At 44.3% G+C, this 23246-nt stretch overlaps 1 protein-coding gene across 1 annotated transcript in view; it reads right to left on the bottom strand.

The window, feature by feature from the left end:
- Positions 1-867: 867 nt before the first annotated feature.
- The window catches only part of LOC120989587 (MOB kinase activator 3A), a 90997-nt gene continuing 68618 nt past the window's right edge, over positions 868-23246 (bottom strand). The window contains exons 3-4 of the mRNA XM_040417790.1: positions 12089-12291; positions 868-1470 (exon numbers count right to left, since the gene is read on the bottom strand). Of these exons, the coding sequence (XP_040273724.1) occupies positions 1441-1470; positions 12089-12291 (233 nt within the window). The 3' untranslated portion in view covers positions 868-1440. The remainder of the gene's footprint in view (positions 1471-12088; positions 12292-23246) is intronic.

Consider the following 23246-nt stretch of genomic DNA (forward strand, 5'->3'; position numbering starts at 1 on the left):
TTGCACGCGCGTGATAAAAAACCGAATGTGGTACCCAGACCTGAACTTCTTCACAGAAGTTCAGGTTTGGGTTAGTTGTAGTGTAGATTGTATTATTTTCCCTTATAATATGGTTATAAGGGAAAATAATAGCATTCTAAATACAGAATGCATAGTAGGTGATCAATAGAGGGTTAAAAATAAATAAAAAAATTAACTCACCTCCTCTGCGTAGTTCCCGGTCTCTTCTTTACTTCTTTAATGATGAACTACAGGCTAGGACCTGTGGTGACGTCAGATCACATGCTCCAATCACATGGTCCATCACCACGGTGATGGACCATGTGATTGGAGCATGTGATCTGACGTCACCAAAGGTCCTTTAGCCGACAGCTCATCAGAAGAGACTGGGAACTACGCGATCAAGAGGAGAAGGTGAGTTAATTTGTTTATTTTTTTTAACCCCTCCAGCTCTATTGTACTATGCATTCTGTATTCAGAATGCTATTATTTTCCCTTATAACCATGTTATAAGGGAAAATAATACAGTGAATAGACTGTCACCTAGCAACCATGCATGAAAATCGCACCGCATCCGCACTTGCTTGCGGATGCTTGCGATTTTCACGCAATCCCATTCACTTCTATGGGGCCTGCGTTGCGTGAAAAACGTAGAATATAGAGCATGCTGTGATTTTCACGCAACGCACAAGTGATGCGTGAAAATCATCGCTCATCTGAACAGCCCCATTGAAATGAATGGGTCCGGATTCAGTGCGGGTGCAATGCGTTCACCTATCGCATTGCACCCGCGCGGAAATCTCACCCGTGTGAACGCAGCCTAAAAGAAATTGTTGCAAAACTCCAAAAACACAAACAAATATTAGCACTGGTTGCAGTGTATTTTAATTTTCACCACAGACTTATAACACCTGAAAAAAAATATTCTTGGTCAGAAACCCCCAAAAACACAACAGGAAAAAGTGTATTAACAATGTCATTTTTTTTCTCCTAAAAACCCTTGCAGAGATTTATGAAATAGTCCAAAAGAAAAACTGTTGTTTGCTGACCAATCACAATACAGCTTTCATTTTGTATTGTGCCCTTGAAGAATGAAAGTTACACTGTGATTAATTGGTTTGTGTAGTACAGACCTAAAATTATTGCATTAATCAAAAAGCCCATACGTAAACAGTGACAAATGCCACTATATAAAAATAAAATCTCAGGACACAGAAATGTACAACTTTATAAGAAGTGTGCCTTCAGTTATCACAGTTTGAAAGAGAGTATATTATCAAAAATAGATTAAAAAAATAAATCACATACAGTGAACTATTCATCATAAAAAGGCAAGAGTCTCTTCGCAAGCAACCTTCTGTTGCAGAGGGGCAAATCTCAGCAGTTAACTTCCACAGGCAAAAAAGGGGAGATTGAAAATGAGGAAAAGACAATCCCATCTCAATGGCACATCTTCAGAGTCATTTCTTTCTGTGAAAGATACATGTTAAAAGGGACATTAAACCCACAAAACGTAATATAATACATAATCTCCTTATGTGTGTTTGTTATCTGTTCGTTTCTTAAGATAGGACAATTGCAGACCATCCTCGATTATAAAAATCCCTGTGTTTGTGCGCGTCTGTGCAGATTAGTGAAGTGCGCATTAGCGGCACACCGGCCAATCAACACACGGCGCTCTGCACGCACCGCCCACACCTGCTTGCCGGCCCGCTGCTGTGCCCAGGTTCGCCGTGCCTCCTCCTTCCCATCCGACTTCCTCTGCATCCGACTCACACCCCAGGATGTGGGCCCAGCAACCGCTGTCTGCCACAGCATATCCTTCACAGTACACCCTTACACACCTGCGCACCGTTTTGACTTTTTTTGAAAAAATAATGAACGGATACAAAGTATTTGCATTATCGGTGCGGATCCGTCTGTGCAGATAAAAGATGGATCCGCACCGAACGCAGGTGTGAAAGTAGCCTAACATGTGCCCCCTGTGCTGACAGATACCCGGGGTCCAACAGGTTGGTGAAGCAGAAGCTGCTCTGCGCAACAATGCTGAGCGCAGGGCACAGTGGATTGAGTTTGGATGAGACGGGTTTCCCCCCTCCCCCTGGTATTGCCCACATCACACTGTACCTTCCTGTATAGCGCTTTGATGTAGGTGTTGACTGAGTTTAGCTGGTGAGCAGGTGGCACAGCACCGTTCTCACTCAACCCCCATCTGGCGAGTGCAGGCCACAGTGTCCTCTACAGTATATTCAATTAGGTGTCATACACATATCTCCCGTATTTTCCGGACTATAAGACACACTCTAGGTTTAGACAATATAAAATTAGAAAAAAATATTCTGCCACCCATAACTATTTATATTTCCATGTACAGAACTATGGGGGGGGGGGGGGGCTTTTATTGGTAGCATTTTGGGGTGCATACAACTTTTTTTTCAATTTATTTAAAGGTGGCAAGGTACAAATAGAGCCCTCAAAGTCAGGATTTGAGAACATACAAACAATATCCAGAAGCGTTAGGATAAACATACTCTCTCAAACCATGATAGCAATTTGGCAGAATAGATTGAATGAGGTAGGGGAGATTTTACAGCAAGAATGAAGACTAAAGCAGAGTCCAGAAAAATGTTTGGATTTGGATCTTTGGTACCAGCAGATCTAAATGCAGATCTAGAAATCTTAGATTTTTATTAATCAAGGTGTGGGAGGCAGAGGTCCACAGTGAAGTCAAAGCCAGTATGTTTTACAGCGCATTGACGTGCTCTGCAACAGACCACTTACACCCAAGTTCCACTATTGCCCATTTCAAATATGCTGTATTTGTAAAAAAATAATATATATATTTTCGTTGTAACTTTATTTTTATTTATACTTTTATTTATTTATATTTCTATATAGGAAGAAGAAACCGTACACTGCTTCTTAGGGCTCATGCACACGACAGTATTTTGCGTTCAGTATACTGGCCGTTTTTGTAGTTCAGTATGCGGTACATATACTGAACCATTCATTTCAATGGTTCAGCAAAAAATACTGAAGTGTCTCCGTGTGCATTCCGTTTCAGTATTTCAGTATTTCCGTACCGTGAAAAGATAGAACATGTCCTATTCTTGTCCGCAAATCACGGTGCTTGGCTCCATTCAAGTCAATGGGTCCGCAAAAAAAACGGAACATATACGGAAATGCATCCGTATGTCTTCCGTTTCCGTTCCGTTTTTTGCTGAACCATCTATTGAAAATGTTATGCCCAGCCCAATTTCATCTATGTAATTACTGTATACTGTATATGCCATACGGAAAAACGGAACGGAAAAACGGAACAGAAACGGAAACACAACGGAAACAAAAAACGGAAACAACGGATCCGTGAAAAACGGACCGCAAAACACTGAAAAAGCCATACGGTCATGTGAATGAGGCCTTAAGGAGAGTGGGGGAAGAATCTGGTTGCACTCTGCTGTTTATGGTGGTGTTGCACTATTAGGCCTCACACGGGCGTGTCCGGATAAGGTCCGGATGAGTTGAGGCAACACGTTTTGCATGCGCGTGATAAAAAACTGAATGTGGTACCCAGACGCGAACTTCTTCACAGAAGTTCAGGTTTGGGTTCAAGGTTGTGTAGATTGTATTATTTCCCCTTATAACATGGTTATGAGGGAAAATAATAGCATTCTGAATACAGAATGCATAGTACAATAGGGCTGGAGGGGTTAAAAAATTTTTTAACTCACCTTAATCCACTTGTTCGCGCAGCTGGCATCTCTTCTATCTTCTTCTTTGAAGAATAGGACCTTTGATGACGTCACTGCGCTCATCACATGGTCCATCACATGATCTTTTACCATGGTGATGGATCATGTGACGGACCATGTGATGAGTGCAGTGACGTCACCACAGGTCTTTTTCCTGTGCACAGCAAAGATGAAGACAGAAGTGAAGCCGAGCTGCGCGAACAAGTGGATTAAGGTGAGTTAAATTATTATTATTTTTTTTTTTTAACCCCTCCAGCGCTATTTTACTATGCATTCTGTATTCAGAATGCTATTATTTTCCCTTATAACCATGTTATAAGGGAAAATAATAAAATCGGGTCCCCATCCCAAAGGTCGTCTCCTAGCAACCGTGCGTGAAAATCGCACCACATCCACACTTGCTTGCGGATGCTTGCGATTTTCACACAGCCCCATTCACTTCTATGGGGCCTGTGTTGTGTGAAAAACGCACAAAATAGAACATGCTGCGATTTTCACGCAACGCACAAGTGATGCGTGAAAATCACCGCTCATGTGAACAGCCCCATACAAATGAATTGGTCCGGAACCCGCGCGGAAATCTCGCCCGTGTGAAAGAGGCCTGGTATCACACTCATGTGCAAGTGAATTCCAAGGGGTGAGGGCAGAGAACAAGACTTTGAGTGAATCTGGGAGGACTGAGCTACTAGAGGAGAATCAAGCAATTCTTCTCCGGCTTCCTATTCAGTGAACTGCCTGTTGGAGAAACAATGACTGTACTGGGATGATCTGGAGCTGAACGGTCCTTGCTGCATCAGGTGGTTAGTCTCAACTGCCCATGCAGTGAGATACATTATAACTTTACATCAGAGGTATATGTTATCAGTTCTGTCGAGCTAGGCTAGATTCACACTAGCTTTAGCGAGATTGGGCTGGCTGTTCCCTGTGCGCCGCGGTTTTAGAGTGTTCAATTCTTGGCATATTTGCCATGTTGCGGCGGATCTCTGCCGGTCCCCATTATAGTTAAGGGGAACAGACCACAAACGTGTCTTTTCCAGCAATGCTGCATCCTGACAGACCAAGAAGGCTGCTCCCTGCCAGGTCTCACTAACGCTAATGTGAAACTAGCCTTATACCTGTGATAGGAGGCTAGCCCCTTACATGTAAATATGCTAACAAAGTGGCTTTTGGGTGTGTGCGGTCATTATCTCTTGGTTCCTTAAATTAACCCCTTCTACCCAGGGCCAGTTTTCACCCTCCTGCCCAGACCATTTTTGGCAAATCTGCCATGCGTCACTTTATGTGGTAATAACTTTGGAGTACTTTTACTCATCCAAGCCATTGTGAGATTGTTTTCTCATGACACATTGTACTTCATTACAGTCATAAATTTGAGTCAATATATTTCACGTTTATGAAAAAATCCCAAATTTACAAAAAAAATTGAAAAATTCACAATTTTCAAAATTTCTATTTCTCGGCTTTTAAAACAGAAAGTGATACCTCATAAAATATTTATTACTTGACATTTACAAAAGGATGCCAACATAAAGTAGACATTTGGGGAATGTTATTTACTTTTTTAGGACGTTAGAAGGCATAACATTTTAGAAGCAATTAAAAATTTTTACATTTCAAAAACTCACTTTTTAAAGGACCAGTTCAGGTCTGAGGTCACTTTGTGGGGCTTACATAGTAGAAACTGATGTAAGGGCACACGGCCAGGCGCAGAAGGAAAGATTTTTGAAGGCAGATTTTGTTGAACTGTTTTTTAGACAACATGTCCCATTTAAAGCCCCCCTGATGCACCCCTACAGTAGAAACTCCCAAAAAGTGACCCCATTTTGAAAACTATGGGATAAGGTGACAGTTTTGTTGGTACTATTTTGGCATACATATGATTTTTAATCGCTCTATATTACATTTTTTGTGAGGCAAGGTAACCAAAAATGTCTGTTTTGGCACAGTTTTTATTTTTTGTTTTTTACAACATTCATCTGACAGGTTAGATCATGTGCTATTTTTATACAGCAAATTGTTATGGACGCGATGATATCAAATATGTCTACTTTGTTTGTTTCAGTTTTACGTAATAAAGCATTTTAGAAAAAAAAATGTTTTTGTGTCTCCATTTTCTGAACAGCATTTTTTATATTTTTCTACCAATCGTCTTATGCAGGGGCTCGTTTTTTGAGTTGAGTTGATATTTTTATTGGTACCATTTTTAGATACATAGGATTTTTTGATCATTCATTATTACACTTTATGGGACAAGGTGGGCAGTTTTTATTTACTTATTTTCACAGCTTTCACCTGAGGGGTTAGGTCATGTGATATTTTTATAGAGCAGGTCATTACAGATGTGGCAATACCTAATATACACTGCTCAAAAAAATAAAGGGGACACTTAAACAACACAATGTAACTCCAAGTCAATCACACTTCTGTGAAATCAAACTGTCCACTTAGGAAGCAACACTGAGTGACAATCAATTTCACATGCTGTTGTGCAAATGGGATAGACAACAGGTGGAAATTATAGTCAATTAGCAAGACACCCCCAATAAAGGAGTGGTTCTGCAGGTGGTAACCACAGACCACTTCTCAGTTCCTATGCTTCCTGGCTGATGTTTTGGTCACTTTTGAATGCTGGCGGTGCTTTCACTCTAGTGGTAGCATGAGACAGAGTCTACAACCCACACAAGTGGCTCAGGTAGTGCAGCTTATCCAGGATGGCACATCAATGCGAGCTGTGGCAAGAAGGTTTGCTGTGTCTGTCAGCGTAGTGTCCAGAGCATGGAGGCGCTACCAGGAGACAGGCCAGTACATCAGGAGACGTGGAGGAGGCCGTAGGAGGGCAACAACCCAGCAGCAGGACCGCTACCTCCGCCTTTGTGCAAGGAGGAACAGGAGGAGCACTGCCAGAGCCCTGCAAAATGACCTCCAGCAGGCCACAAATGTGCATGTGTCTGCTCAAACGGTCAGAAACAGACTCCATGAGGGTGATATGAGGGCCCGACGTCCACAGGTGGGGGTTGTGCTTACAGCCCAACACCGTGCAGGACGTTTGGCATTTGCCAGAGAACACCAAGATTGGCAAATTCGCCACTGGCGCCCTGTGCTCTTCACAGATGAAAGCAGGTTCACACTGAGCACATGTGACAGACGTGACAGAGACTGGAGACGCCGTGGAGAACGTTCTGCTGCCTGCAACATCCTCCAGCATGACTGGTTTGGCATTGGGTCAGTAATGGTGTGGGGTGGCATTTCTTTGGAGGGCCGTACAGCCCTCCATGTGCTCGCCAGAGGTAGCCTGACTGCCATTAGGTACCGAGATGAGATCCTCAGACCCCTTGTGAGACCATATGCTGGTGCGGTTGGCCCTGGGTTCCTCCTAATGCAAGACAATGCTAGACCTCATGTGGCTGAAGTGTGTCAGCAGTTCCTGCAAGACGAAGGCATTGATGCTATGGACTGGCCCGCCCGTTCCCCAGACCTGAATCCAATTGAGCACATCTGGGACATCATGTCTCGCTCTATCCACCAACGTCACGTTTCACCAGAGACTGTCCAGGAGTTGGCAGATGCTTTAGTCCAGGTCTGGGAGGAGATCCCTCAGGAGACCGTCCGTCACCTCATCAGGAGCATGCACAGGCGTTGTAGGGAGGTCATACAGGCACGTGGAGGCCACACACACTACTGAGCCTCATTTTGACTTGTTTTAAGGACATTACATCAAAGTTGGATCAGCCTGTAGTGTGTTTTTCCACTTTAATTTTGAGTGTGACTCCAAATCCAGACCTCCATGGGTTAAAAAATTTGATTTCCATTTTTTTATTTTTGTGTGATTTTGTTGTCAGCACATTCAACTATGTAAAGAACAAAGTATTTCAGAAGAATATTTAATTAATTCAGATCTAGGATGTGTTATTTTTGTGTTCCCATTATTTTTTTGAGCAGTGTATATATTTTTTCTTATTTTTTTACGTTTTACTCAATAATAGCATTTTTTAAAACAAAAAAATGATGTTTTAGTGTCTCCATAGTCTGAGAGTTGTAGCTTTTTTATTTTTTGGGCGATTGTCTTATGTAGAGTCTCATTTTTTGCGGGATGAGGTGACAGATTTCTCCTGTTTTGGGGGGCATATGCCTTTTTGATCACTTGGTGTTGCAATTTTTGTGATTTAATGTGACTAAAAATAGCTTTTTTTTGCACTTAAAATTTTTTTTTTATGGTGTTCACCTGAGGGGTTAGGTCATGTGATATTTTTTTAGAGCTGGTTGTTACGAATGCGGCGATACCCAATATGTCTCTTTTATTTATTTCACTTTAACCCAATAATAGCATTTTTTTTTTAAATAAATAAAAATTATGTTTTACTGTCTCCATATTCTGAGAGCTATAGTTTATTTTTATTTTTTGGGCGATTGTCTTATGTAGGGTCTCTTTTTTTACAGGATGAGGTGACGGTTTTATTAGTACCATTTTGTGGGTGCATACGCCTTTTTGATCGCTTGGTGTTACTTTTTGTGATGTAAGGTGACAAAAATTGCTTTTTTTGACAGTTTTTATTATAATTTTCTTTACGGTGTTTATCGAAAGGGGTGGATCATGTGATATATTTATAGAGCCAGTCGTTACGGCCACGACGATACCTAATATGTGTGTTTTTTTTTTTTCTTTCTATATTTTGTTGTAAAATCAGGGGAAATGGCCTTTTTTTTCTTTTTTTACTTGAAACTTTTTTTTTTTACTCTTTATTTCTGTCCCACTCTGGGACTTCAACTTTTGGGGGGTCTGATCCCCTCTGCAATGCATTACAACACATCTGTAATGCATTACCTGTTAGTGTACACTGAGTAATACACTAACAGGTTGCCTAGGAGACCCAGCCTGGGGCTGGATCTCCTCGGCCGGCATAGAAGGCAGGTCCCGATGCCTTGCAAGACATTGGGCAGCCTCTGCAAGGCATCAGACTGCCTTCTCACCCATCGAGTCCCCGCCACAGCAGCGTGGGGACCAGACGGGCTCCCTCACCCGCTGCAAATACTTTCTATGCAGCAGTCAGCGCTGACCACAGCATAGGTACGCCCTTGTGCCCTGGTACTTAAGGACACAGGGCGTACATGTACGCCCTGTGTATTTTCGATCACTGCCGTGCGGCTGGCAGTGATCGGAACCCGGTGCCTGCTCAAATCATTGAGCAGGCACCTAGGCTAAATGCGCGGGGGGGTCCCGTGACCCCCCCATGTCGGCGATCGCGGCAAACCGCAGGTCAATTCAGACCTGCGGTTTGCTGCGATTTCTGAAGTTTCTGGTCCCCGCGGTCCCTGACCGCGGGGATCAGAAACTTTATATGCCTAAAAAAAAAAGTTTTATTCACCCCCCCCTGCACCCCCGAATGATTTTTATGGTGGCAGGAGGTGCAGGGGGAGGGTTGCGGGCGGTGTGGGCGGTGCGGGAGGCGGGCGGTGCGGCAGGCGGGATCGCGATCCCCCGCCCGCCTCCCCCTTGTATAATCGTTGGTGTCTAGTGGGGATACCAGGGTGCCAGCACATTGCTGGCACCCTGGTATAAACGGCTGACATCTGCGATGCGATGTCAGCCGTTTAACCCTTTCCATACAGCGGTCCGTACGGACCGCTGTATGGAAAAGGTTAACAGCGCAGGGAGCTCCCTCCCTCTCCCATCGGGGGGCTGCTGTGCCTTTGCAGCCCCCCGATGGGGAGGGAGAGAGCCCCCCGAGAGATCCCCTCCTTACCCTTCCCCGTCTGCGAAGTTCTGAGCAGTACTGAGCAGACGGGGAAGGTTCCCATGGCAACAGGACGCCTCTCAGGCGTCCTGCTGTCCATGGTGCTGAACAGATCTGTGCTGAAAGGCATAGATCTGTTCAGTGTAAGTAAAATACAGTACAGAACAATATATATTGTACTGTACTGTATTATACAGACATCAGACCCACTGGATCTTCAAGAACCAAGTGGGTCTGGGTCAAAAAAAAGTGAATAAAAGTGAAAAAAAAGTAAAAATCAAAAAACACATTTATCACTGATACAAAATGAAAAAAATAAAATTCCCTACACATGTTTGGTATCGCCGCGTCCGTAACAACCTGATCTATAAAACGGTCATGTTACTTTACCCGAACGGTGAACACCATAAAAATAAAAAATAAAAAACTATGATGAAATTGAAATTTTGCCCACCTTACTTCCCAAAAAAGGTAATAAAAGTGATCAAAAAAGTTGCATGTACGCCAAAATTGTAACAATCAAACCGTCATCTAATCCCGCAAAAATCATACCCTACCCAAGATAATCGCCCAAAAACTGAAAAAACTATGGCTCTTAGACTATGGAAACACTAAAACATTTTTTTGGTTTTAAAAATGAAATCATTGTGTAAAACTTACATAAATAAAAAAAATTGTATACATATTAGGTATCTCCGCGTCCGTGACAACCTGCTCTATAAAATTACCACATGATCTAACCTGTCAGATGAATGTTGTAAATAACAAAAAAAAAAAAACGGTGCCAAAAAAGCTATTTCTTGTTACCTTGCCGCACAAAAAGTGTAATATAGAGCAACCAAAAATCATATGTACCCTAAACTAGTACCAACAAAACTGCCACCCTATCCCGTAGTTTCTAAAATGGGGTCACTTTTTTGGAGTTTCTACTCTAGGGGTGCATCAGGGGGGCTTCAAATGGGACATGGTGTCAAAAAAACCAGTCCAGCAAAATATGCCTTCCAAAAACCATATGGTGTTCCTTTCCTTCTGCGCCCTGCCGTGTGCCCGTACAGCTGTTTACGACCACATATGGGGTGTTTCTGTAAACTACAGAATTAGGGTCATAAATAATGAGTTTTGTTTGGCTGTTAACCCTTGCTTTGTAACTGGAAAAAAAATATTAAAATGGAAAATCTGCCAAAAAAGTGAAATTTTGAAATTGTATCTCTATTTTCCATTAAATCTTGTGCAACACCTAAAGGGTTAACAAAGTTTGTAAAATCAGTTTTGAATACCTTGAGGGGTGTAGTTTCTTAGATGGGGTCACTTTTATGGAGTTTATAATCTAGGGGTGCATCAGGGGGGCTTCAAATGGGACATGGTGCCAAAAAAACAGTCCAGCAAAATCAGCCCTCCAAAAACCAAACGGCGCACCTTTCACTCTACGCCCCGCTGTGTGCCCGTACAGTAGTTTACGGCCACATATGGGGTGTTTCTGTAAACAGCAGAGTCAGGGCAATAAAGATACAGTCTTGTTTGGCTGTTAACCCTTGCTTTGTTAGTGGAAAAAATGGGTTAAAATGGAAAATTAGGCAAAAAAATGAAATTCTCAAATTTCATCGCCATTTGCCAATAACTCTTGTGCAACACCTAAAGGGTTAACGACGTATGTAAAATCAGTTTTGAATACCTTAAGGGGTGTAGTTTCTTAGATGGGGTCACTTTTAGGGAGTTTCTCCTCTAGGAGTGTAACAGGGGGCTTCAAATGGGACATGGTGTAAATAAACCAGTCCATAAAAATCAGCCTTCCAAAAACCAAACGGCGCACCTTTCACTCTACGCCCCGCTGTGTGGCCGTACAGTAGTTTACGGCCACATATTGGGTGTTTCTGTAAATGGCAGAGTCAGGGCAATAAAGATACAGTCTTGTTTGGCTGTTAACCCTTGGTTTGTTAGTGGAAAAAATGGGTTAAAATGAAAAATTAGACAAAAAAATGAAATTCTCAAATTTCCTCCCTATTTGCCAATAACTCTTGTGCAACACCTAAAGGGTTAACAACGTATGCAAAATCAGTTTTGAATACCTTGAGGGGTGTAGTTTCGAGGATGGGGTCATTTTTGGGTGGTTTCTATAATGTAAGCCTCGCAAAGTGACTTGAGACCTGAACTGGTCCCTAGAAATTGAGTTTTTGTAAATTTCGGAAAAATTTCAAGATTTGCTTCTAAACTTCTAAGCCTTATAACATCCCCAAAAAATAAAATATCATTCCCAAAACAATTCAAACATGAAGTAGACATATGGGGAATGTAAAGTCATCACAATTTTTAGGGGTATTACTATGTATTACAGAAGTAGAGAAACTGAAACTTTGAAATTTGCAAATTTTTTTCAAATTTTTGTTAAATTAGGTATTTTTTGGTGCAAAAAAAATTTTTTTTTTGACTCCATTTTACCAGTGTCATGAAGTACAATATGTGACGAAAAAACAATCTCAGAACGGCCTGGATAAGTCAAACCGTTTTAAAGTTATCAGCACTTAAAGGGACTCTGGTCAGATTTTCAAAAAATGGCCTGGTCCTAAGGTGTAAAAAGGCTGTGTCCTTAAGGGGTTAAATACTTACCAGTGGTTCAAGTTCCTTGGTGTCTATCAGATTAAATTCTGTTACAAAGTAGTAAAAATGCTTGTAGCAGGTATTTACATGAGCCTCTGCTCCCATCTGTATTATTTTGTCAAAATGATGAATGTAAACATGGACGAATACCCGAAAGAGCCTGGATAATATTTTTTTCACAACTTGCAAAAAGTTCTTTGGGAAAGGTGTACCTAAAAAATAAATTAAAAAAATTTAATTAAAATGGACATGCAAAACCCCTAAAATTCTCCAAATTCTGCTCTCAAATCTAAATTGGTCTGAGAACTGAACAGTTTTTCTGGCTCCCTATAGGATATACAGTACAAAACTTTGGTTAGAGAGAGAAAAATAATACAAATCATATGAAAATCAATCACACCAATCACTTTCCTATCAGTCTATGGAGTGTGGGAAGAAACCCACGGAAACATGAGGGGACATACAAACTCCAGGCAGATGTTGTCCTTGGTCGGATTCAAATCCAGGACCCCAGCGCTACAAGGCAACAGTGCTAACCACTGAGCCACCGTGCTGCCCCTACATTGATATCTGTATTTACTTGGAGACTTGCTTTCTTTGACTAGTGTTTGGGATTACATCCACATTTTTTTCTCACGTATTACGGGGACATTCACATGATCATATCCGTTTTGTGATCCACAAATTGCGGATCCACACATCCCGCCCTTAGTTAGAAATGCCTATTCTTGTCTGCAGAATGGACAAGAACAGAACATGTTCTATTTTTATTGCAGGGCCAAGGAACAGACATATGAATGGACAGCACATAGTGTGCAGTCCACATCTCCTGTGGCTCCATTGAAATGAATCTTGGTCTTGATTTGTTCCGCAAAAAAACATAGATCAGATGCGGAACAAAAATAGTCGTGCAAATGACCCCTAACAACAAAAATACAAAAACTAGTGCATGGTTTTCTGGACAGAATTTGTCACTCCACATCTTCTACTTCCTGTGCTGGCCTCCTATATCTGGACTTTCAGCACAGCAAATATCCTTCTCTTTATGTACGCCTATCAAGAGAACCAGAGCCATAACTCCTATGCAAATTCTATTAACAGATACCATGTTTATTTCACAGCAGCCGTAAAGTAATGTATTTCCTGTTTGTAGTAAGAATTGTATCTCTCTGTGCTAACTGCTACAGAAGGACAATATTTAGTATTTAATTTTTAAGGGCATAATACTATCAAAATGAAACCCAGCCAAAAATATTTTCTATGAATACTGTGTTTATAAAAAATACCCCTTTCTGAATTGTCCCTTTAAGAGGGTAACAGCTGCAAGAATTTGTAAAACCTTTGCATTAATTAAATTATATTGGAACACTGCTATAAAACAACATTCTTAGGGCTCACGCACACAAACTTATTTTCATTCCGTGTCCGTTCCGTTTTTTTTGCGGACCATAAACGGAACCATTCATTTCAATGGGTCAGCAAAAAAAACTTTTCAGTATTTTCATGCTGCAAAAAAATAGAACATGTCCTATTATTGCGGACAAGGATAGGACTGTTCTATTAGGGGCCAGCTGTTCCGTTCCGCAAAATACGGAATGCACACGGATGTCATCCGTATTTTTTGCGGACCGCAAAATACATACGGTCGTGTAGATGAGGCCTTATTGTCTTAGTGTGTGTGTGGGGGGGGGATATGGCAACAAGATTATTATAATAAAACAAACACGTCATATTGTATTTTACGCTGCAATAAAACATATTTGGTCAATAAAAATCATCAACTTGACATACCGTATGGAGGAGTTCTAGGTTTTCCATTGTGAAAACAATGTGAAAGCATTTAACCCCCTAAAAGTCACATTAAAATTAGAACCCCCACAAAAAAGTCACTTTTTATTGTAGATTTTGAATTTATTTCTCAAATAAATATAGTTGGCACACAAAGACCAACAACCATTTTTCACCCCGTGTGTTCCAGCGGTCAGATCTTTATTTTTTTTTCAATGTTGTAGTATGAGACTTTGACTTTTGCGGGACTTTAGCTTTTACAGGAACCATTTTAGTATACATATCATTCATTATAGGGGTTGTCCAGCAAAACATATTATATTTTTTTTCAAAACAGCAGCTGGATTCGAAGCCTTAATGACCACCAAAACTCATTTTTACGGCCGTCACTAAGGGGGCTCGGCCTCTCACATGAGGGCTGTGCTCCTACTGTAGCAGTCCGGTCCGGCCGGAGTGCAGATATGGGCTGTTTAGCCCTTTACATGCCGCAGGCAATGGCATCCGCCAAATCTAAGGGGAGACAAAGGGATCGGACTCCCACTGTCTCCCATCGGCACCCCGTGAATGCAATCGCAGGGTGCTGATGTGTGTAAAGGCTGGCTGGGGCCTGGTATAGGCCCCAAGCCTGCCTTAAGTATTTTCCAGCAGGCTGCAACAGTGAGCATAGCACTGACATTAAAATGCAATGCACAATATAGTATTTTAAAAGCAAACAAAAGATTGCCTGCTATAGTCCTCTTGTAGGGAAAAAGTAAAAAAAATGATTAAATAAAAAAAATTCCAATAAAAATAAGCTTTTTTCCATTGAAAATACGCTGTTCAAAGAAAAAAAATGAAAATCTCCCACACGTTTGGCATCGCCACGTCTAATGACCCGCACTACACAAATATGTAAATTATGCCCTAAGGTAAGAGCCATAAGAAAAAATGTTTTAGTATAAATGGCTCATTTATTCTTAGTCACCACAAAAAAAACTAAACAAGTGATCAAAAAGCATAATTTACCCAAAAATGATACCAATGAAAACTACAAGTCGTTCCGCAAAAATTAAGTCCTCACACAACTCCATAGTAAGTCCTCATGCACACGACCGTTTTTGTGGTCCGCATTAATGGGGACTTCAGAACTCATTGGACGGCGCTTCACAGTGCAGATGGACAATGACCCAAAGCATACTGCAAAAGCAACCAGAGAGTTTTTTAAGGGAAAGAATTGGAATGTTATGCAATGGCCAAGTCAATCACCTGACCTGAATCCGATTGAGCATGCATTTCACTTGCTGAAGACAAAACTGAAGGGAAAATGCCCCAAGAACAAGCAGGAACTGAAGACAGTTGCAGTAGAGGCCTGGCAGAGCATCACCAGGGATGAAACCCAGCGTCTGGTGATGTCTATGCGTTCCAGACTTCAGGCTGTAATTGACTGCAAAGCATTTGCAACCAAGTGAAAAGTGAAAGTTTGATTTAGGATTATTATTCTGTCCCATTACTTTTGGTCCCTTAACAAGTGGGAGGCACATATGCAAAGTGTTGTAATTCCTACACCGTTCACCTGATTTGGATGTAAATACCCTCAAATTAAAGCTGACAGTCTGCAGTTAAGGCCTCATGCACACGACCGTATTTTTTTGCGGTCCGCAAAACGGGGTTCCGTTTTTCCGTGATCCGTGACCGTTTTTTCGTCCGTGGGTCTTCCTTGATTTTTGGAGGATCCACGGACATGAAAAAAAAGTCGTTTTGGTGTCCGCCTGGCCGTGCGGAGCCAAACGGATCCGTCCTGACTTACAATGCAAGTCAATGTGGACGGATCCGTTTGACGTTGACACAATATGGTGCAATTTCAAACGGATCCGTCCCCCATTGACTTTCAATGTAAAGTCAGGAGTTAATATACCATCGGATCGGAGTTTTCTCCAATCCGATGGTATATTTTAACTTGAAGCGTCCCCATCACCATGGGAACGCCTCTATGTTAGAATATACTGTCGGATTTGAGTTACATCGTGAAACTCAAATCCGACAGTATATTCTAACACAGAGGCGTTCCCATGGTGATGGGGACGCTTCAGGTTAGAATATACTAAAAGAACTGTGTACATGACTGCCCCCTGCTGCCTGGCAGGTGCTGCCAGGCAGCAGGGGGCAGCTACACCCCCCCCCCTGTAGTTAACTCATTGGTGGCCAGTGCGGCCGCCCCCCCCCCCCCCCCATCCCCTGTAGTTGACTCATTGGTGGCCAGTGGGCCCCCCCCTCCCCTGTAGTTAACTCATTGGTGGCCAGTGCGGCCGGCCCCCCTCCCTCCCCTGTAGTTAACTCGTTGGTGGCCAGTGGGCCCCCCCTCCCTCCCCTGTAGTTAACTCGTTGGTGGCCAGTGGGCCCCCCTCCCTCCCCTGTAGTTAACTCGTTAGTGGCCAGTGGGCCCCCCCTCCCTCCCCTGTAGTTAACTCGTTGGTGGCCAGTGGGCCTTCTCCCCTCCCTCCCCCTCCTAATTAAAATCTCCCCCCTATCATTGGTGGCAGCGGAGTGTACCGATCGGAGTCCCAGTTTAATCGCTGGGGCTCCGATCGGTAACCATGGCAACCAGGACGCTACTGCAGTCCCGGTTGCCATGGTTACTTAGCAATTTGTAGAACCATTATACTTACCTGCGAGCTGCGATCTCTGCGTCCGGCCGGGTGCTCCTCCTACTGGTAAGTGACGTCCGGCCGGGAGCTCCTCCTACTGGTAAGTGACAGGTCTGGCCGGGAGCTCCTCCTACTGGTAAGTGACATGACCTGTCACTTACCAGTAGGAGGAGCTCCCGGCCGGACCTGTCACTTACCAGTAGGAGGAGCTCCCGACCGGACGCAGAGATCGCAGCTCGCAGGTAAGTATAATGGTTCTACAAATTGCTAAGTAACCATGGCAACCGGGACTGCAGTAGCGTCCTGGTTGCCATGGTTACTGATCGGAGCCCCAGCGATTAAACTGGGACTCCGATCGGTACACTCCGCTGCCACCAATGATAGGGGGGAGATTTTAATTAGGAGGGGGAGGGAGGGGAGAAGGCCCACTGGCCACCAACGAGTTAACTACAGGGGAGGGAGGGGAGAAGGCCCACTGGCCACCAACGAGTTAACTACAGGGGAGGGAGGGGGGGCCCACTGGCCACCAACGAGTTAACTACAGGGGAGGGAGGGGTGGGGCCCACTGGCCACCAACGAGTTAACTACAAGGGAGGGAGGGGGGCCGGCCGCACTGGCCACCAATGAGTTAACTACAGGGGAGGGGGGGCCCACTGGCCACCAATGAGTTAACTACAGGGGAGGGGGGGGCAGGCCGCACTGGCCACCAATGAGTTAACTACAGGGGAGGGAGGGGGGGGCCGGACACACTGGCCACCAATGTGTTAACTACAGGGGGGGGGCTGCCCCCTGCTGCCTGGCAGCACCTTCCAGGCAGCAGGGGGCAGTCATGTACACAGTTCTGTTAGAATATTCTAACCTGAAGCGTCCCCATCACCATGGGAACGCCTCTGTGTTAGAATATACTGTCGGTTCTGAGTTTTCACGAAGTGAAAACTCAGCTATGAAAAAGCTTTTATGCAGACGGATCTTCGGATATGTCTGTATAAAACTAACCTACGGCCACGGATACGGATGCCAATCTTGTGTGCATCCGTGTTCTTTCACGGACCCATTGACTTGAATGGGTCCGTGAACCGTTGGCCGTGAAAAAAATAGGACAGGTCATATTTTTTTCACGGCCAGGAAACACAGATCACGGATGCGGCTGCAAAACGGTGCATTTTCCGATTTTTCCACGGACCCATTGAAAGTCAATGGGTCCGCGAAAAAAAAAACGGAAAACGGCACAACAGCCACGGGTGCACACAACGGTCGTGTGCATGAGGCCTAAAGCACATCTTGTTAGTTTCAAATCCATTGTGGTTAGGGATGTCCCGATACCAGTATCGGTATCGGTACCGATACCGGACATTTGCACGAGTACATGTACTCGTGCAAATGTCTCCGATACCACTGCCGATACCTGTGCGCCGCTTCTATGTGTCTGTGTCCGTCGGCGGCCCCTGCATCTCGCACAGCTAACAGCTTCACAGGCAGCAGCAGGCAGTGTAATAGGAGCCTACAGTGGAAGCTAGCTCCGCCCCCCCAACCAATCAGGCAACCAGCACTGACTCACAGCACAGGGTGCAGGGACTCAGAGAGTCGTCTGAGAGTTTATTAGTTATGAGTCACAGACTGAGTCACCGAGTCCCTGCCAGGCCTCCTGCTCCGCGGCTCCCTATAAGTCCGTCCGGGTGAAGAGGGGGCATTATTAGCATAGCATGTAGTGGAGCTGTGTGTGTACAGGGTGCATGTAGCAGAGCAGGAAGCCTGGCAGGGACTCGGTGACACAGTCTCTGACTCATTCGATTCTTTTAACTAATAAACTCTCAGACGATTCTCTGAGTCCCTGCAATAACTATACATTGTAATTACATCACAGTCTGCTCCACTGCATTCACTGCAGCAGAGCTGTGTTTGCCAGGAGCGAGTCCCTCCTGACCTTCGGTTCACTTGAGAGCCGACTCCTTGCGGCTGCCCCCATACAGTATAATGTCTCCTTGTAGCCGCCCCCATACAGTATAACGTCTCCTTGTGGCTGCCCCCATACAGTGTAACGTCTCCTTGTGGCTGCCCCCATACAGTATAACGTCTCCTTGTAGCTGCCCCCATACAGTATAACGTCTCCTTGTGGCCGCCCCCATACAGTATAACGTCTCCTTGTGGCCGCCCCCATACAGTATAACGTCTCCTTGTGGCCGCCCCCATACAGTATAACGTCTCCTTGTGGCCGCCCCCATACAGTATAATGTCTCCTTGCGGCTGCCCCCATACAGTATAATGTCTCCTTGCGGCTGCCCCCATACAGTATAATGTCTCCTTGCGGCTGCCCCCATACAGTATAATGTCTCCTTGCGGCTGCCCCCATACAGTATAATGTCTCCTTGCGGCTGCCCCCATACAGTATAACGTCTCCTTGTGGCTGCCCCATACAGTATAACGTCTCCTTGTAGCTGCCCAGATACAGTATAACGTCTCCTTGTGGCCGCCCCCATACAGTATAACGTCTCCTTGTGGCCTCCATACAGTATAACGTCTCCTTGTGGCCCCCATACAGTATAACGTCTCCTTGTGGCCCCCCATACAGTATAACGTCTCCTTGTGGCCCCCATACAGTATAATGTCTCCTTGCGGCTGCCCCCATACAGTATAACGTCTCCTTGTGGCTGCCCCCATACAGTATAACGTCTCCTTGTGGCTGCCCAGATACAGTATAACGTCTCCTTGTGGCTGCCCAGATACAGTATAACATCTCCTTGGAATGTTATAGTTCTGTTTTTAGGCCTTTTGGTTGGTCAGTGGTCAGAAAATACATGTGTGTGTATTTTATTGTTAAAATTAGTATCGGTAATTGGTATCGGTGAGTACTTAAATAAAAGTATCGGTACTCGTACTCAGTCTTAAAAAAATGGTATCGGGACATCCCTAATTGTGGTGGTGTATAGAACCAAAAATGTTACAATTGTGTTGATGTCCCAATATTTATGGACCTGACTGTATATACACCCAATACTTGGTGAGGGCTCCTTTAGCTCGTCTGCAATTTTTCTCTTGACCAGGCATGCTCAACCTGCGGCCCTACAGCTGTTGCAAAACTACAACTCCCATCATTCCCTGACAGCCTACGGCAGGGCATTGTGGGAGTTGTCGTTTTACAAAAGCTGGAGGGCCGCAGGTTGAGCATACCTGCTCTTGACAATATCCCATAGATTCTCTATGGGGTCTAGGTCAGGAGAGTTTGCTGGCCAATCAAGCACAGCGATACCGTGGTTATTAAACCAGGTAATGGTACTTTTGGCAGTGTGGGCAGGTGCAAAGTCCTGCTGAAAAATGAAATCAGCATCTCTATAAAGCTGGTCAGCAGAGGGAAGCATGAAGTGCTCTAATATTTCCTAGAAGACGGACTGACACCAGCAGATGACATGGATCCCCAAACCATCACTGACTGTAGAAACGTCACACTAGACATCAACTTGGATTGTGTGTTTAAGACCACTTGAAAACAGGCAAAAAATCATATTTAGCATGGCTGGATCTTAACAAGGTTCCAAGTAGAGCTTCAACATGCAACAAGAAGAAATGGGAGTGAGACAAAACATTTTTTGAGCATTCAATTTAATGAAAACAAATAAACTGAAACAGGCTGTTTTTCAGCTGATCAAAAGTTTAGGACCACACCTCAAAAAAAAAACTAAACCGCCCAAAACAGAAATCAAACTTCCAAACATGAACTCAGTAATGAGTAGCTCCGCCGTTATTGTTTATCACTTCAAAAATTCGTTTCGGCATGCTTGATGCAAGCATTTCCATGAGGTGAGTGGGAACATTTCTCCAAGTGGTGAAGACGGCCGCACGAAGGCCATCTACTGTCTGGAACTGTTGTCCATTTTTGTAAACTTCCCTTGCCATTCATCCCCAAATGTTCTCAATTGGATTTAGATCAGGGGAACACGCAGGATGGGCCAAAAGAGTGATGTTATTCTCCTGGAAGAAGTCCCTTGTCCTGCGGGCATTGTGTACTGTAGCGTTGTCCTGTTGAAAAACCCAGTCGTTACCACACAGACGAGGGCCCTCAGTCATGAGGAATGCTCTCTGCAACATCTGGCGTTCAAGGAGACGAGGTCTTTGAAGACATTTTTTGTTTTTGAAGCCCTTCAGTCTCAGATGCCGTCTGATGGTTATGGGGCTGCAGTCAGCACCAGTAAGGGCTTTAATTTGGGTCGAGGATCGTCCAATGTCTTGACAGACAGCCAATTGGATCCTCCGGCTCAGTGCTGATGAAATTTTTTGGGGTCTTCCACTTGACTTTTTTGTTCCATAACCCTCAGGATCATTTAAGATGGCGCGCTGTGAGAGACCCTGCTTATGCAGTTCAACAACCCGACCACGTTCAAAAAGGGAGAGTTTTTTTGCCTTTGCCATCACAACGTGTGACTACCCGACAGAAAATGACACTGAATCCACATCTTTGCACAGATTTGGCCTTTAAAAAGGCATGTGGTCCTAAAATTTGGATCAGCTGAAAAACAGCCTGTTTCAGTTTAATCGTTATTTTAAATTAATTGAATGCTCAAAAAATGTTTTGTCTCACTCTCATTTCTTCTTGTTGCATGTTGAAGCTCTACTTAGAACCTTGTTAAGATCCAACAATGTAAAATATGATTTTTTGCCATTTTTCAAGTGGTCTTAAACTTTTGATTAGGACTGTAAAATGCAAAATTTTCTTTAATCTGAAAACAGGACTGACTGGACCACTGAGCGACAGTCCATTTTTTTTTCTCCTTAGCCCAGATAAGACACTTTTGATGTCTCTGGGTCACGAGTCGCTTGACACAAGGAATACGACAGCTGTAGCCCATGTCTTGGATACATCTGTGTGTGGTGGCTCTTGAAGCCCGACTCCAGCAACAGTCCACTCTTTGTTAATCACCCCAAGTTCTTAAAATTGCCTTTTCTTGACAATCTTTTCAAGGCTGTTGTTATCCCTGTTGCTTGTGCACCTTTTTTTTTTTTACCATACATCTTTCTTCAAATCAGATTTCCATTAAAGGGGTTATCCTATCTTAGACAGTGGGAGCATATTGCTAGGACCACCGTTGGGACCCGCACCTACAAGGAGAATGGAGCGGAGAAAGTAGAGGAGGGCGCACTGCGCATGCGCAGCCGCCTTCCATTCATTTCTATGGAGCCGCCGAAAATAGCCGAGCGCTGGCTCGGCTATTTCCGTCGACCCCATAAAAATGAATGGGAGCGGTGGCCGCGCATGCGCGGTGCGCTCCCATTCACTTCAATGGGAGAGGCGGGAAGCTGCGCCTGGTGGTGGACGGCCCCCGAGAAACCAGGGGTCCTCCAGCCACAACTCTCCCCGGCTCCGTTCTCCTTGTAGGTGCGGGTCCCAGAGGTGGGACCCGTACCTATCAGACAATGGGGGCATATCCTAGCGATATGACTATAATGGGGACGGGGGCGGAGCTCCGGCGCAGCACGGCTAAAGCCGCCGGACTAAAAAACCTGACATGCAGTAGTCCGGCGGCCTTTCGCCATGCACCGCCGTGCTGCGCCGGAGCTCCGCCCCCGTCCCCATTATAGTCAATGGGGACGGAGCGGCGGCCCGGGGGCACGGCGAAATAGCCGCAGGACGGATCCGACATGGTGAACAGCATGTCGGATCCGTCCTGCCGCAAGTGTGAAAGTACCCTAAATCATTCTTGTTTAAGCCCAGAGGGCCCATGGCTGCGGTCCAAATAATCCACCTAGCCTTCCTTTGCAGTAAAAGGCGGAGTTAATCCCCACCCTGCTGCATGTTTTAAATACGTTCAATACCGGCAAAGGTGAGGCAATTCGGATCGGATCCATGCATGGTTGATTAATCTGGGACATCCCTTTCCTGTTCTTACAGAGTTACGGTGTTCTCTCAATCTTTCAAAGAGAGGTCTTAGGCCCCTTTCACACGAGCGAGTATTCCGCGCGGATGCGATGCGGGAGGTGAACGCATTGCACCCGCACTGAATACTGACCCATTCATTTCTATGGGGCTGTGCACACGAGCGGTGATTTTCACGCATCACTTGTGCGTTGCGTGAAAATCGCAGCATGCTCCTCTTTGTGCGTTTTTCACGCAACGCAGGCCCCATAGAAGTGAATGGGGTTGCGTGAAAATCGCAAGCATCCGCAAGCAAGTGCGGATGCGGTGCGATTTTCACGCATGGTTGCTAGGTGACAGTCTATAAACTGTATTATTTTCCCTTATAACATGGTTATAAGGGAAAATAATAGCATTCTGAATACAGAATGCATAGTAGGTGATCAATTGAGGGTTAAAAAAAATAAAAAAATTAACTCACCTTCTCCTCTTGTTCGCGTAGCTCCTGGTCTATTCTTTACTTCTCAAAAGATGAACTATCGGCTAAAGGACCTTTGATGACGTCACTCCGGTCATCACATGGTACGTCACATGATCTTTTACCATGGTGATTCACCATGGTAAAAGATCATGTGACGTACCATGTGATGACCGGAGTGACATCATCAAAGGTCCTTTACCCAGGTCCTAAAGAAAAGAATACAGAAGCAGATGCCGGCTGTGCTATCAAGTGGACTAAGGTGAGTTAAACATTTTTTTAATTTTTTTTTTAACCCCTCCAGCCCTATTGTACTTTGCATTCTGTATTAAGAATGCTATTATTTTCCCTTATAACCATGTTATAAGGGAAAATAATACAATCTACAGAACATTGATCCCAAGCCCGAACTTCTGTGAAGAAGTTCGGGTT

The sequence above is a fragment of the Bufo bufo genome, chromosome 2 (genome assembly GCF_905171765.1).
Source record: "Bufo bufo chromosome 2, aBufBuf1.1, whole genome shotgun sequence".
NCBI classification, from domain to species: Eukaryota; Metazoa; Chordata; class Amphibia; order Anura; family Bufonidae; genus Bufo; species Bufo bufo.